The sequence below is a fragment of the Crassostrea angulata genome, chromosome 8 (genome assembly GCF_025612915.1).
Source record: "Crassostrea angulata isolate pt1a10 chromosome 8, ASM2561291v2, whole genome shotgun sequence".
NCBI lineage: Eukaryota > Metazoa > Mollusca > Bivalvia > Ostreida > Ostreidae > Magallana > Magallana angulata.
In genome coordinates this window covers 38652175-38667472 of record NC_069118.1, presented here as the reverse complement: position 1 = coordinate 38667472, position 15298 = coordinate 38652175, and the positions used below count along the sequence as shown (strand labels likewise).

General features: G+C 36.3%; 2 protein-coding genes across 2 annotated transcripts in view; one reads left to right on the top strand and one right to left on the bottom strand.

The window, feature by feature from the left end:
- Positions 1–281: 281 nt before the first annotated feature.
- On the bottom strand, positions 282–8681 carry LOC128161188 (uncharacterized). The gene is made up of 5 exons (XM_052824415.1): positions 8364–8681; positions 5302–6736; positions 4682–4832; positions 2809–2947; positions 282–2635 (listed from the first exon to the last, which is right to left on the bottom strand). The coding sequence occupies exons 2-5, from the start codon at positions 6723–6725 to the stop codon at positions 1932–1934; spliced, it is 2418 nt and encodes an 805-aa protein (XP_052680375.1). The 5' UTR covers positions 6726–6736; positions 8364–8681; the 3' UTR covers positions 282–1931.
- Positions 8682–13605: 4924 nt separating this feature from the next.
- Positions 13606–15298, top strand: part of LOC128160446 (uncharacterized) — a 45517-nt gene continuing 43824 nt past the window's right edge. The window contains exon 1 of the mRNA XM_052823762.1: positions 13606–13850. Coding sequence (XP_052679722.1) covers positions 13778–13850 — 73 coding nt within the window. The 5' untranslated portion in view covers positions 13606–13777. The remainder of the gene's footprint in view (positions 13851–15298) is intronic.

Genomic DNA, 15298 nt, shown 5'->3' with positions numbered 1-15298 from the left:
AGTCCAATAAATTTTATTCTAAAAATTTGCCTGGCCTTTTTTTAACGAGTTTGATATTTTACATGCCAGGAAAACATCAGAGCCGGGGCCATTACGAAAACTGGGAAATTCGCCAAAATTTGTGTTGTTTAGCTAGAACTCTCGAGCATCCTGTCCTAGCATGGTCAGCCCGTGCAAGTCCGTGAAGTTCGTGCTCTCAATATACTAGCTATACTTTTGATCGTTTAAGGTATTCAATGTATAATGAAGGGATATTAAACAATTTTGAATCATTTTAAAATAGTTTAATATGTATTCCTAGATAACATTGAAAGTGAAATAAACCAAATTCACATTGACTGACAACATATTTTGCACCTTAAAATTTTTTAAAGAGTTATTTCCCCTTTATGAAAAAAAGAAAAATTTAATTTCGTCAAAATATCTGCGGTAAATGATTCATTTTATTTCATATTTTGACAAAGAGAAAATTTATGTATGTATTAATCAGGAGAGTTAACGAATTTTAAGTTACTTTCTACAATATCTTAATAAAACATAAGTTGCCCATAGACTTCAATGCAAAATCCAAGGTGTATTAAATTGGACCATAATCAAAATTCTGAAAATTCCTATGGTGGAGCATTTTTATTTGATAACACCTGCAAAATGATATAATCATGATTAAGATCATCGGGCCATTCATTTATTAGGTGCAAAATGTGGTCGTTATACATTGAATACTTAATTAAGAAATAATCCACGAAAATTAACAGCGAAAGTACATAGCTGCAGGTTTGTAGCTCCCGGTCTGAAAACATTCGGATGGACGACCTGGGAGCTACAGTGCCTCCCATAGTAAAAAAACTGCAATTTACGGCGCACAAAAAATTGCGCTAGTTTTGGACTGATTAATCTCATTTCCGAACATATTCTGTACAAATATTTGATTCCAAAAAATTCCTCGCACAATTTACTACAGATATCGTCACTTCACTTGCCTCTGATATTCTTTTAAACACGATCACCAGCCCTGTAAAGTGAAGTGGTGCAGTTTGTTTACATGTAAAAATGGCGACTCTCGATCTCGACGTGAATTAATATAATACTTTATTTTCCGAGGTCGGTTACTTAGCATGTGTTAAAGAAAGTCTGAGGCAAGTAAAGTAACAATATCAGTAGTAAATTGTCTGAAGAATTTAATGGTACTAATTGTTTTCACTGAATTTGTGTGTAAATAAGGTTAACCAGTCCAAAACTAGCGCAATTTTTTGTGCGCCGTAAATTGCAGACCTGCAGCTACAAAAGTACAATGAAGACATTAATGAACATGAACAAATTATTTATTATAACAACTATAGAATTAAAGTTGCCATATAAAAAGCTAATTATAAACATTGCATCAAGCAATTTTTTGGAGAAATAGAGAAACAATTAATTACTGATTTTAAATCTGTATACTTGAATATATAAAATCAAAACTTTAATTTTGTATCGCATATTCATTTTCTTTTTATATTTTATGTATAATTATCTTACATATATTGACAACTTCCCCATAGGGGACAGAAAATTAATATACGATTTTTTTTTCTTTTGTTATTCTCAAAAGTTTTCAAATTCAATTATATTTGTTCTTCTTTACATATTGATATACTAGTATTAAAATAAATTTTAAAAAGTCTTAATCAATTAACAAATTAATCACTACGGTACCGTAAATAAGCCATCGGTTTGTACACATATGTGACGAATAAATCAAATATCCTAAATTAAGATAATACTTTGTAGTAGATTAAGCTAATCCATACATGTATGCTAGCTGTCTATCAGCTACTTTATTTAAAAGTACATGTACAATGTACTGCTTACATGTATACTCCCTAACATATTAATAATTAGTCAGACTATGTGTAAAGGAGCAATCTAAAATGTACGTAGATCACTGCCAATTAACCACCGCAGCCACCACAGGCACCGCAGCTCCCACACGAACCCCCACAACCTCCACATCCTCCGCAACCGCCACATCCGGCCGTGTCTGGAATATCCGTCTGGTGGTCTCCGTTTTCGGCAGCAGTTTCCGTAGCAGGTCGAATTTCGTCTGTCGGGTCAGTATGATTTTCAGTCGCCGGAGTCTCCTCTGCTGCAGACTCAATGACGTCCACAGGATCAATGGCGTACATGTATCCCACGCCATTTTGGTCCGTTTTAGATCCGGAAGCTCCCTCGGCGCCATGTTTTCTGTATATATACTGGTTATTTGGCGTTTTTTCTGTGTATCCGGCTGCAACTACAAGTCCGAGGTCTTCCGATGGTATATGTTTAATCTCCTTAGACCCCCTGATTGGAGTTCCCGAATTTGCCGTGGCGCCTGTTCCTTCCGGGGTTAAAGGTCGCGGCTGGCAAAGCACATGCAACAGAGCTACGCTAAATGCCAGAGTCAAGTTTTCCGCAATCTCATTTGTTTCTGAGACAATTTGAATGACGCCATGCTCCAGGTCAACATCGACGTCATGAAGATGAAATTTAAACACATTTGTAAGGTAGGGCAAAGCAAGCTCATCCCAGTTATTCCGGATGCACTTGAAAAACCGGATGCTTAGTGTTCCAGGGCTTCCGGGGACCCCTCTTCTCCCTTTATTTTGCTTATTTCCTGTCAAAGTGATTTTCATTATAAAATTCAAAGTTTTATATTTAAATATTGTACCATAATCATTATAATTTATTTATGCAAGAAGTAATTACATTTACAGCTACAATAAATATAATTGTAAATTGTAAACACGTTTATTGTCTGACATTCAAATAAAACTTCGTAGCTGTTACCTGGTAGGCCCCCTTTGCCCCTTCGGAATCCCGTCCATTGTCCCGTTATGATGCCCCAGTCTCCCTCCTTGTTCTTAATCAGAATTGATCTCTGTCCAGACAGAGGGACTATTGCGGGGCAGTTCTTTGGCTCGACTAGCTATAAAAACAAATGAACATGTTGTCGTCTAGCTATAAAAACAAATGGACATGTTGTCGTCTAGCTATTAAAACAAATGAGCATGCTAGTCAAAGAATGAAAAGATAACTGCGTTTCACTTGTATTGATTATGATATGTAGCAAAAAGATTATTCGAAAAAAAAATTTCGATATCCTAGATGAAACTGAGAGGTGATAATTTTCTTTCACTTTCATGTTACACTAGGACAATAGCTTTTGTAAGACAAGTCAATGCTTTAATGAAGCAGTGTCCGAGAAAACAAAAAAATGAATGGCAATAAAGACAAGAAAACTTTAAAAAGCTTTGCTTTGATTTTTCTGTAAAACCGCTACCGTTATTATATAGCAATTTAATGGAAAGAAGCTAGTTCTATAGATTAAGGCGCGGAAATAGAACGAGCTGTAGCCACATGTAAATAAATCTGTTCATTCGAAATGAATCAAGAAATTTCAACTGCATCCCAGAATTCCTTTACTTAAATACAGTAGTCCTTCGTCAAAAATGGCTTAATATTCGTTATTTATGGGTTAATACTTGCATGTCGCGGCTTCAAATGACTGAAACAAACCCTTCAAACCTTAAATTAAACTTTTTTTTCAAGTTGCTACGGGGGATGGTGGGGGTGTTATAAATTTACTGACGATATATCCCTTTTTCGCGATGCAATTCCAAGTAATTCAGTTTTTTTTTTTTACGATAAATGGTTTTAAATTATTCTATTGTCAAAATATTTTCTAAAATATCTGACAGGGTTTTTGGAAGAAAAAAAAAAACAATCATGCATTAATTTATTAACATTGAAAACTCGCATCCTGCAGAAAAAAAACAGGTTACACGGTATTTATTGTTACATTCGACCGAGTAGTAGCACCGTAAACACACGGTTTTCTCGCATTATCACCGGTGTGAGATCGGTTTGTCCGGTGTGAGACAGCAGTGTGAGATTTTTCTGTCTTACACTGTGTATTACTACGCCGTTTTAAAACGTAAACAAATGTTGTCTGACGGTAGGGAAATGCACAATTGTGCATTGAGATTATCCATTAAGTAATTGTGTTGCATAATTAATTACAATTTTTCATATTTTAATTGAAAGAACTGTCGTATGCTTTCATTTAACTTGCACTATTTGAAGCACGCGGGGGGATAAACCGAAAGTAATCTTTTGAACGTCATAACAGAAAGTTGTCAAACATCATTTTTTAAGCTAATATAATGCGAGAAAAATAATCATTCATTATAAACTCGTGTGGGATAGTGAAATTCCACCTCGGGGCCAAGATTCACGGTCTAGGACTCGGCAAAGCCTCGTCCTAGACAGTGAATCTTGTCCCCTCGGTGGAATTTCACTATCCCACACTCGTAATAATGAATGATTCTATTAGTCACTTATGGGTTTTAACAACAACCACAGGCTCTTCATTCAAGCTTTTCAGTATCTCCTCTTGATTTATTCACTCGGTTGAAAATTGCATATCTGCATTGTATCCATTTTTGTCAATGCTGGCAGATTATATAAATTAACGATTATTCACATAACTTGACCATTTCTTTCAAATGTCACATGCATGTCATATAAGTGTGTAATTATTTTATTAATAAATAAAACCATACATAAATTACCAAAATTCCATATGTGTATTCATCCATATGCAATACATAAATTCTCTTTCATCAAACTTAAGTGTTTTGAATTATAAAATTATACAAACTTCTGAGGACAGCGGAAGTTGATCTGTGCTGATCACGTGACCCACAGCCGCCATTTTGTCGTGGTAGAACACTTGAATGGCGGACAATAGGAGAGGAAGGCTGTGTATCACACGACAAGTAAAGGTCAAATCCCCATTATGATTCAGAAATCTGAAAATAAATACATGTATGCGAAATAGAACATGTAACAGTCAAGAGTTTCATGATAAGCGGAGCATGTTCAGGTTTTCGTACAATAAGTAAATGAAATCCAATTAATTAATCGCTTGCTAAATTTTGCTAGATTTACCATTATATACATTGTGCATGTTGTTTGAAAAAGAAGCACAATTATTTTCTTTAGATTGCGTATATTCATGCGCGGATCTAAAGAGCGCGCGCGTGCGAGTGTGTGTGTGTGTGTGTGTGGTTGGGGGGGGGGGGGGGGAGGAGGGGGGCACGGACCACTAAAAATTCAAAGTTTAAATCACATAAAAATAAAAAAATATAAGAAGATTCCCAAAAGTGGGTCCCCCTTCCCCTACCGACAAACAAAAGTATCGTGTATTTCTCGGACCATCCTCTGGAAAAATAATCTGGGTTCACGCATGCATGTTGAGCAAACAAATTGAATGATTACTTGTGTGTTGCAACAATGCATTGGTTGTCTTTTCCTGTCGGTAACCTTGGTAACGGAATTGGTCCCCACATTTGCTTTACATGTTCAGGCATGATGCAGATTCTATTATCGTAATTCCCGTTTTTCAGGAAAAGTAAACAGGGTCCGATTTTTGCCGTAAGTTTTAAGCTTGCCTTTATTTGTATACGAATCTGCCGTTCCTCATCTACTGTCAATATCTCCGAAATTTCAGTCTCGTTTTCGATAGGTGCGTTTTCCACGTGTTCCAACATTTGAAACACACACTGACCAAGTTGCTCTGAAGTCGAAACGCAGAGAGGTTTGTGAATTTCAAGGAGGGTCAATTTAATGCTATTGTATGATTTTGTGTCAAAAGTGAAATTGAGTTTTTTCTTCTTGTCCCACTTCCTGTTTGGTCCCCTAAGCGCCCCGACCTGTGGGCCTTCCCTCTCATTCGCCATCAAGTGGATTTTAATTTTAAACTTTCTCAGTTCATCGGGTAATCCCTCTATTTCTACGTAATCGAAGTTAATGCTTGCAATCTTGGTCGAGAATGCCCGGACTTCTTCTTTAGTCGGAGGTGTCAAAGAGTCGTAGGGCGGATCCCCCCGGAACATAGCTCCTGCCTTCGAAAAATTCTCATTGAAGGTTTCTTTCCAAAGATTCCGCGTTTTCTCGTCGGCTTTGTTCAGCTTTGATCCTAGATTTCTATCAACGACGGAGTCATCATGGTTGAAGATTTTCCCAAGAACTTTTTCTGTGTCCTGTTTGTAAACACTCGGATGAAGTTGATGCGAGTGCCAAACGAGGTCCATGTCGTAACATGGAACCAAAAATTCCCCCGGGTTCTTCAGTTTCAAGTAAAGCATTTTCTTGTATCGCCTGACGGCGTCCTCAAGATATTTTCTGTCTTTAAAATGTGGCAAAGACACCTGGTAATTAAAACCTCGCTGTCGTTTAGCAGCACCTGGAAGGTCGTACGTTATCTTACTTTCAAACTCAGAAACTTCTTCCGGAATTTCCTCCACGTCAAACGGAACATCCGGATACTTGTCCTTCCACAGGATCTTGGCAACTGAAATTTCTTTTTCTCTTTCAGCGCTGGAGAAGAGTTTATGATCGATCGCTTGACCGAACATTTCACGACAAGTCTCGTCGTAGTTCACGGGCGTAAGTAAATGGCAGTGCCACACCCATTCAACGTCCAGTGGCGCTGGCAAAATCTTATCCTTGTTTTCGGCCGCTAGAGGGAGCCAGTATTTTTCGTACCTTTGCACTGCGCGTTGTATAAACTTGTCATCACAAAATCGGTTGTCGTTTTCTATAGTGTTTATAATCCTCAGTTGTTTCAAAGCAGCCTCGACCAAATCAACTCCGAAGGTTATTTTCTCTTCGAAATTTTCCATATTAACTTCTTCCGCCATTTTTAGGAGATCTGTAAAACAAACAAATTTATAAAAAATCACTTTGACCTGTAAAACCTGCTTGCAGTTCAAAGGCATCGAAAGGTGAACATCAGTTCATTATGAATGTGTTAAAAATCAGAGACTTTTTTTTTTACATGATTTAAGTTCACATTCCTAGCCTATGGTTTGGTTATGTCTGGTTTGCTCACATCTTCAAATGATAAAATGTTGATTAGGAGCAAGAGGGAAGACGAACTCGGGGAACCAACTGGCATCAGTTTATCCTGGGAATTCTTAGATCAATAATGACCGTCGATGAATGAGATATGGTTATAGAAATTACACAGGGTCTTCCGTACCATAAGGGTCCATCAATAAGACACAATAGTAATTTGTCTTAAGATTTTTACGTATGATAGCGGTAAATTAATATGAATGTCGGTGTACATGTATATACATACAGCTCGGGTTACGGAAGAAATATATTTCTGGTTTCACTTCCTTAAGAATCTGAAAAATGAATCGACCGATGAAGAGGATTAATTGCCTAACACACTAGGTGCCCTGCAATTATGACCAAGTTCCATCCTAATAACTCAGTAATTACAGGGAATAACTGGCCGCTGTGTACGTAATTATCTAGTTTACTGTGTCTGTAAATTATGTAATCCGCGATTCTACATGTAGGTGACATTTTAAGCATCATTGTCATGATAAAACCCAATAGCGTCTAAGGAGAGAGAGAGCGAGAGAGAGAGAGAGAGAGAGAGAGAGAGAGAGAGAGAGAGAGAGAGAGAGAGAGGGAGGGAGAGAGAGAGAGAGAGATTATACAGCCCTAGCTGCCTTACGAAAACTTCGCGATATCTCTTGCATCTCATCTACGGAGTATTTTTATTGGATTAACTCGAGCTTGTTTCTAAAAAAAAAATATGCGGGAAATAAGTTCAGTGTAAATACACATGAAACATCAATCGGGGAGTTCGACTAACTGACGCAAAATCGTTAACCAGATTCCGGTTTCTCCTCGAGCGGACCCAGGAATGTGTAGGAAGTCAATACTGCAAACAGAAGCAGTTTTTATCAATTTGCATCTCTTCGACAGAATAGATCGCCAACATTTTATTTGTCTTTTCTATGTCCGATATATTCATTTGTTTTTGAGGGGTTTTTTTGTCAGTCACGAATGGATAGATTAAGAAGATAAGATTAGTAAACCACATATTGTAGCATACATTCATTTATTTTTAACTTCCTGGTTTCATTTCTCAAGTTTCATGTACACGCATACATGTATGTGTTTCTTTTATTTTATTCATATAACTTGAATTGTATGCAATTACATCACATTGTTTCCCTTAAGTAGATATATCTTTAGACACGATCTTTGTAAAGCAGGCGATCCATAAGTATGATATAGTGTTATAACTTATGAATTAGAAGAGAAAGGAAACAAAATTAGTCAACTCATTGATGCATAAACATGCTGGTCGATAGAGATCTATATATGCATTTCGTTGCATTTTTAAGCACTTTCCGACAATCAAATATCAAAATGTGGAATTCTTTGGGGAAAAAAAATTCTTCAATTTATAAAACCAACATCATAAATCGTTATAACCAAAAACTCGTAAACTCTACTGTTTAAATTTAATTTACCTTATAAATTCTCGAGCGGCATATATATTCTGGTCGGAAAACGGGCACCTGCCGATTGTGACGTCACATTTACTATTTTCTCCTCCTCGGTGGATCAATGCAGATTTTTGTCGCAGAATTGAGTGGCTGACACTGTTTGCGTGGTTTGCATAAAACAGACTGGAATTCTGAGAAAATTTCTGACAATTTTTCCACCGCTGGGGAGCAGAGAATCTGATCAATGGCGCACGAGCGCTGGCTAATATTCCAGAAATAAACGGCAGACGCCCGTGCCTCACTCGGCTCTCTTATCATACTCACCACACTTCTCTCCTTCACGGCTGCTTATGATCTTTTTACTGATGAAACATAAAAATACTCAAGGCAAAAAAATTGTGTGTGTGAGAGAGAGAGAGAGAGAGAGAGAGAGAGAGAGAGAGAGAGAGAGAGAGAGAGAGAGAGAGAGAGAGAGAGATTCTTAAGGGGATAAATAAAAATGTATTTCGTTGTGTCGTTAATTAAATGAATAATTTCATTTATTAAAATTCAGACTTATGTACATATCCACATTTTTTTTTATATCTAACTGACTTCGTTCAAAACCAAGGTTTGTGTCATTTGCTTAATATGCTTAATCTGTGTAAGATTCGTCGAGACAACATTTTGTACCGACGCCTTTTTCGTATTAAGCAGAACAATAACACGCAAAGTGATTCGGGAAATCTTGTCCAATTTCGACTGCTTGAAAAAAAAATGGGTTGAATGGGCGGATCAAGAACCTTTCCCTTCGATCTCAAAGTTAAATTTCTAAAATTAACCAGATTAAATTACCGAAAATAGTTATCCCAGACAAATACTGATATCCCTTGCTTGCTCCCCCCCCCTAAACAAATTCTGGATCCGCGCATGTGTTGAATAGAATAAAATCTTCTGGCTGCTTCAATTTTTCCCTTTGGAGCTCTCCGTCACAATAACTTTTTTTTTAATTTTGAAGAATCGTGCTGCATGTTAGATACATGCGCTAGGGTTATTCAAATCTTTTTTTGAAATATTTGGGAGACAGTGAGAGTTATATACATTTTTTCTTTAATTTATTCTAACATATAAATCGTTAACTTGTAATTTAATGTGTTTCAAATGTCAACAGATAATGTTTTACTTATTTCTATTTTTAATGCTTTTGTAAAAAAAAAATGCGATACATGTTTGAGGGCATATGTGTTTAACTTTAACAAAAATGTTGCGTTAGCAAGTTTACCAGTAGACTTTGACCCAGAAGTGTTGTATATGTTCTGATTTAATTTCCTTAATTGCGTTCTCCAACGTCTATTATTACATTTCCACGGCGACACATGGCGGGAAAATCAGCATGACACAGAGAGTCACATGATTCAAACAACCAGTAACGCAATGGGCACCGTCTTAAAAAACAATTTCTCCCGTGCCTTTTTGGCAATATTTATGGAAATTCAATATTTAACTTTAGATTTTTTCAAACTGTACGTTGTTCCTCCATGTATATTTATATAAAAATGTTGTATCTAAAAAGCGCTCAAACTGCAATGGTTGCATGGTACAAGCGGGCATTAAGTACTGTCGAGGTGATAAAAGAGAAGTACTTCATGTAGTTCACCAAGGACATACACCATTGGTGCTCTTGTTTTGGTGGTTTGATTTTGGAATCGATGGATTGGACTGAAAAACCGCAGTGGTATACTTATCGAAATTTTCAAATTATTCCAGGTATGGTATCTCAATTCTTTCTTTTTTGTTAATTCTTTTCTTTTAAAGTTATACTGGTGTTTGAGTAATTAAGCAAAGTTAGATGGAATTATCTGCAATATTTATACACTGTATGAGTTAAAATGCATTTCAGACGTTTGTGTGTTTTTTTGGGGGTTTTTTTTTTTTGGGGGGGGGGGGGGTTTGGTTGGGTTTTTTTTTTTGGCCATTTACACAGTAATGGCATATTGCTGTTCATGTGAGATACAAAACCAATATAGATTTCATGAATTTTGTTTAAAAAAAAATAAATATGCAGTAAGTCTAAGGTAAAATTCCGTTTTATTAGGACTCTTCTCATTTCTTGAGAGATTTAGAAATATACGCTCTGACGCTTCCGTCTCCATGAATATGTTGATAACGTTCAACATGTAAATATTTCATTTTTAAATCATATATTGCAATTGATCATGAATTTAAACTGTGAGTGTGTCATAGTTTTTCTTTGCCTCATCTTCGTCGTTATTCCTAAATGTATGTATCAATTTTATTCATCAAACCAAAATGAAGCAGTTTTAATTCATTAATCGTTAAAGTTGCGTTCATTGTGAACTTGTGAGACATTAACACAATTAGCAGCTACGAATTTAAAGATAATTACTTTGTATTTACGAAATAACCCCATCTTGACCCGTAAAAAAATTCAAACGATAGGAATTAAACTAGTCTTAACTTTGTGCTGATTAAAAAAACGGGATCAAAGGGGACCCACACCCTCCCCCTCCCCATTTCCGACCGGAAAATTCATACGTACTGACTTTACCACAATTAAATATCTACCCATCTACCTTCCCCTACACCCACCCCCTACCCACCCACCCCCCCCCCCCCCCCGGTGAGGGGAAAAATTACCTCGAAAACACCCACACCCCCCCCCCCCCCCCGGAATTATTCCATTAGCCGCGCCTTCATCGAGTTTAGCTCTGATGAAGAAGTAATTGAAACAAACCGGCGATGGAAATGACCGTGTTAAAAAGACTGTATGATTGATAAAAAGAAGAGTTTCCTTGAAATTGGATGTAAACAGTTATTGATTATATTATGTAATCTCTCACATATCTGCTTGCTTTATTTACTTAGAATTTTGGACATTAATATTTTAGCTTTTAAATCATTGACATTGATGAGTATCTATATGTCTTATCATATACACGCATAGGCGTCGGAACCGGGGGGGGGGGGGGGGGCACTTTTTTTGCAAAGTTATACTTAACCATTAGAAGCATAGCATGATAGAGGGTTCACCCCCCCCCCCCCCCACTTTTTCTCGCAGGAAAGATTCCATGATTTTGGGAATTACTTTTTTCTCAATATTTCTGAGGATTAGTCTAGCCCCCCCCCCCCCCCCCCCCACTTTCATTTTGCTTCCGACGCCAGTGACACGTATTCCTTTACATACCTATCTTCAAGCACAGATTAGGTATCTATAGAGCAGAGACAAGGGCAGGTTATATGCACATATGTCTTTTCGTTATGATTTATTCTATTTCTCGATTTTGCTGCTGTCTAATCTATATACATGAAAAAAAAACCCCATAACATTTCATCGCAATAATATGTCACCAGTATGCATATATAAAACTATCAACAAGATAATTATTTATAAGTTCCAAACAAATGCTATGAGATGTATTGCAAGAATTTTCTTGACATCATATTAAATCTAAAAATGTATAGAAGATTTTTTTCGGACAGAAATATTCCATGCATATTCAATCATGTCTCTTTGACGTAGTCAATCCATTACTGTGTATAAAAAATAAATGTTTATTAATTCTGTTTGTCTTGACCTACAAAAACCGCTTATTGCAACATGTACATGCATACATACATATATTTAACTTTCGTTACATTCGAGACACTGCTGCACGCTATAATCAGACCCTCAAATCTCAACCTAACCGAATGTTAGCAGCATAACCTGTGTATGTGTGTGCCCCTTCCCCCGTGTAGGACCTCCCCCCCCCCCCCTCGCCTTTTTTTTATTATTTGTATATATGTAAATACTTATGCTTTGTCTTATAATTATATGTGTTGCATGTATGTATAATTGTATGTTCTGAAATAATCCTCATATGAGGGAAATAAACTATGAATGAATGAATGAAAAATAAATCATTCAAACATAAAACTGAAAATTGTTAAGAGTTCAAAATAGTCAACGTTTGGGGAATTTATGAATATTATAAGGGCAAACAAACACCAATAATAATTGCAAAACAGTTAGTATTTGGTACATGTATTAAAAAAACACTTTGCAGTTTGTGGACTTTAAAGGTACATGTAATAGGTACAATTGAAATTAAAAGCTGAATTTAATATAATACTTTTAAAGCCCAATACAGAGTCTTATTACCTCCGGACAGTTTTCCAATTTGAATTTTGATTTTATAAAAAAATACTCAGTCAAATCGTGTATTTTGACTTATATGAGTTGTCCATCTTGCTATGCAATTTTTTTCATCCGGATAATTGATTTCCGCCAAGCTAATTACGAGAATCCCTTGGAAATGCATGACAAGTGTTTAATTAGCCTCGGGTTTGAAGTTTCCTCTAATGAGGTCTGCGTTTTCTCCAAACAAATCACTAACCATACAATGGCGGTATCGTATTATGCATGTGTAGGCGGCTCGTCTATTGGTAAAACACAAGTTTCAACGCATCCCAAGTAATTTTTGGCCATTTTGCCATCTGAAGCGACGCAGCAGAAATTTCTCTTTTTTCTTGAGAGGGGGGGGGGGGGATATATGTTAAAAATAATTATGTATCTCATGCGCGGATCCAGAAAATTTTTCCAGGGGGGTCCGAAGGATAATTGTGTTTGCCAGGGGGGGGGTCCGAGGCATATTTTCGCGATAATTTTACTATGTAAATTTAATAAATTTTCATTTTCCAGGGGGGGTCGGGACCCCCCCGACCCCCCCTCTAGATCCGCGCATGTATCTTAACATCGTTCGATTCTTCTTATAAAAGTCTATATATCTTAATAACATCGTCTGTTGCTTCTTGGAGAGAGAGAGAGAGAGAGAGAGAGAGAGAGAGAGAGAGAGAGAGAGAGAGAGAGAGAGAGAGAGTCTTTCATTTTATTGCTGCCGTCGAAGCGCAGATTGGTGATAATTAAGTGCTGAGATAGTGATAACAACTTAATCACAGAATTGCTCGTTTCGCACATAAATGACATTGTTTCTGTTAAATAGACGTGTCGCCTTCTTTGCATAGCTGCTGATGCGGAATGATGTATTAATAGATATTTCGGCTATAGTAACACGCACCATGCCTTGATGATGATACGCCAGTAAATCTACAGTATAACGATTGAATCGAGATGTTCTGCAACATGTAAAAGAAAAAATTAAGAAGAAAAAGGTGTTGGAGAATATTGTGCTCCTTAACGTACGGTTCGGGGTTTTTTTTTCAAAGAGAAGACATTGTGCTTGTGTGTAAATTGCGCACCTGTTATCAGGTCCCACCATCTTGGACACTATTTCTTTGAAAAAAAAATCCTTTTCGTCAAACAAGCTTAGTTAAGCAAGCCTGTTGTGTCGTCTGCGTATTCTTCACAGCCATTTTATTGGATCACTTCATCCCGGCAGCTTCCTCATGCCTGTCTACGTTAAACGTCGCTATTCTTGCTCGGTGATAATTCCTCGGGGATGCTGAAGTGGGTCCAAGTCGTCAACGCCAAAGTCAAGTCCAAAATCTGGAAGTCTCGAGCACTCGGCAACAGTAAGTGACGCGGGAAATCTTTACAGAAAACCCCATGTATGTTATTCTATGTTCGATTTTATTTGTTTTCGTTCAGTTTTCACGATTCTGTGGAACTAATCATAAAAATGAAAAATTAATTTTTATGTAAGAATACTGATTTTTCTTCGTGACGATCATAAATGCTTGATTTTTTAATACATGTTACGTCAAATATGGTATATCAATTGTACTGCTGTAAGAAATCCATATTTAATTGATTAAAGTCGCATGCATATGAACGTGAGAAAAGTAAACGACAACCTTAAAGAAAAAAAAAGAATGATCGAATTTTCTTCCTATCTTCATTTCGCGATCGGCAATGATATGAAGCAAAGTGTTCTAAACTGATTTGGGATGAACATAATTATGATCTTATCAATTGGAGCACTTTAAAGTGCTAATTCATTGTTGCGTTTTGGTACTTATGTTTTAATTCACTTGTAACACTATGCCGGATAATTACATGTATGCCAGTGTCAAAGTGACATTTATGCACCTGCTTAGGATGCAGTTTTGTAAAATAAAAATCCTTATATATAACAAATGATAGACCATTGTCTAGAGAGTATATAACCACTTTGATTTTTAGTGTGTTTCACCTGACAGGTAAGATATTTACCTTTAAAAATTAATATTCCATAAGAAAAACAATAATTTTCACAGGAGAAATATTTTTCCTGCATATATTCCTGAAATATTAACAAATTTTATAGGATTTTGTAAAAATCATTTAGGAATTAAACTTCTTTTAGGACAAAATGATTTCCTGCAGGAATTTGTTTCAGACACTGACAAGCTGTCACTGACTAGGTAGTTATCCTGTAGGAAATCAAGATTTCCTATCGGATTTTAAAATCCTAATGGGTTTTGTTTAAATCCTATCGGAATTTAAACTCCTTCAGAATTTTATTTTATTTTTTTTTGATCCCGGTAGAAAATTCCAAATATCCTATAGGAAAATTATTTTACCTATCAAAAAAAATATTTTCCTAGCTGTACGAATGTATTTTTAAGGTAAGCATCTCACCTGAAATGTATGATAATAAAGTGGTTATAAATTCCTTAAACAAGCTATCATTTGGCATATTTGAATTTTTCGATACATATAGCTAAGATACGTGCAAAAATGCTACCTTGGCACTGGCATAATTATCAGGCAAACTAAGTGGGTTTTTTTTTAAAGATAAAATTCTTGCGTGCATTATTTTACATTATTATACTTTCATGTTAAATACTGAAATCTGATTGGTTTAGACGCAGTTGATAATCCGTTCTATTACCCTCAGCGTTAGCAACACACTTGGCAACGGGTAACACAACGAATTGTTACATGCGCGTAAATTATGCACGTACGGTTCGCCGTAGAATTCACGTTATTTCTATATAAAAGCAATATATAAAAATTCTCTAAAATTAAGACATTCAGT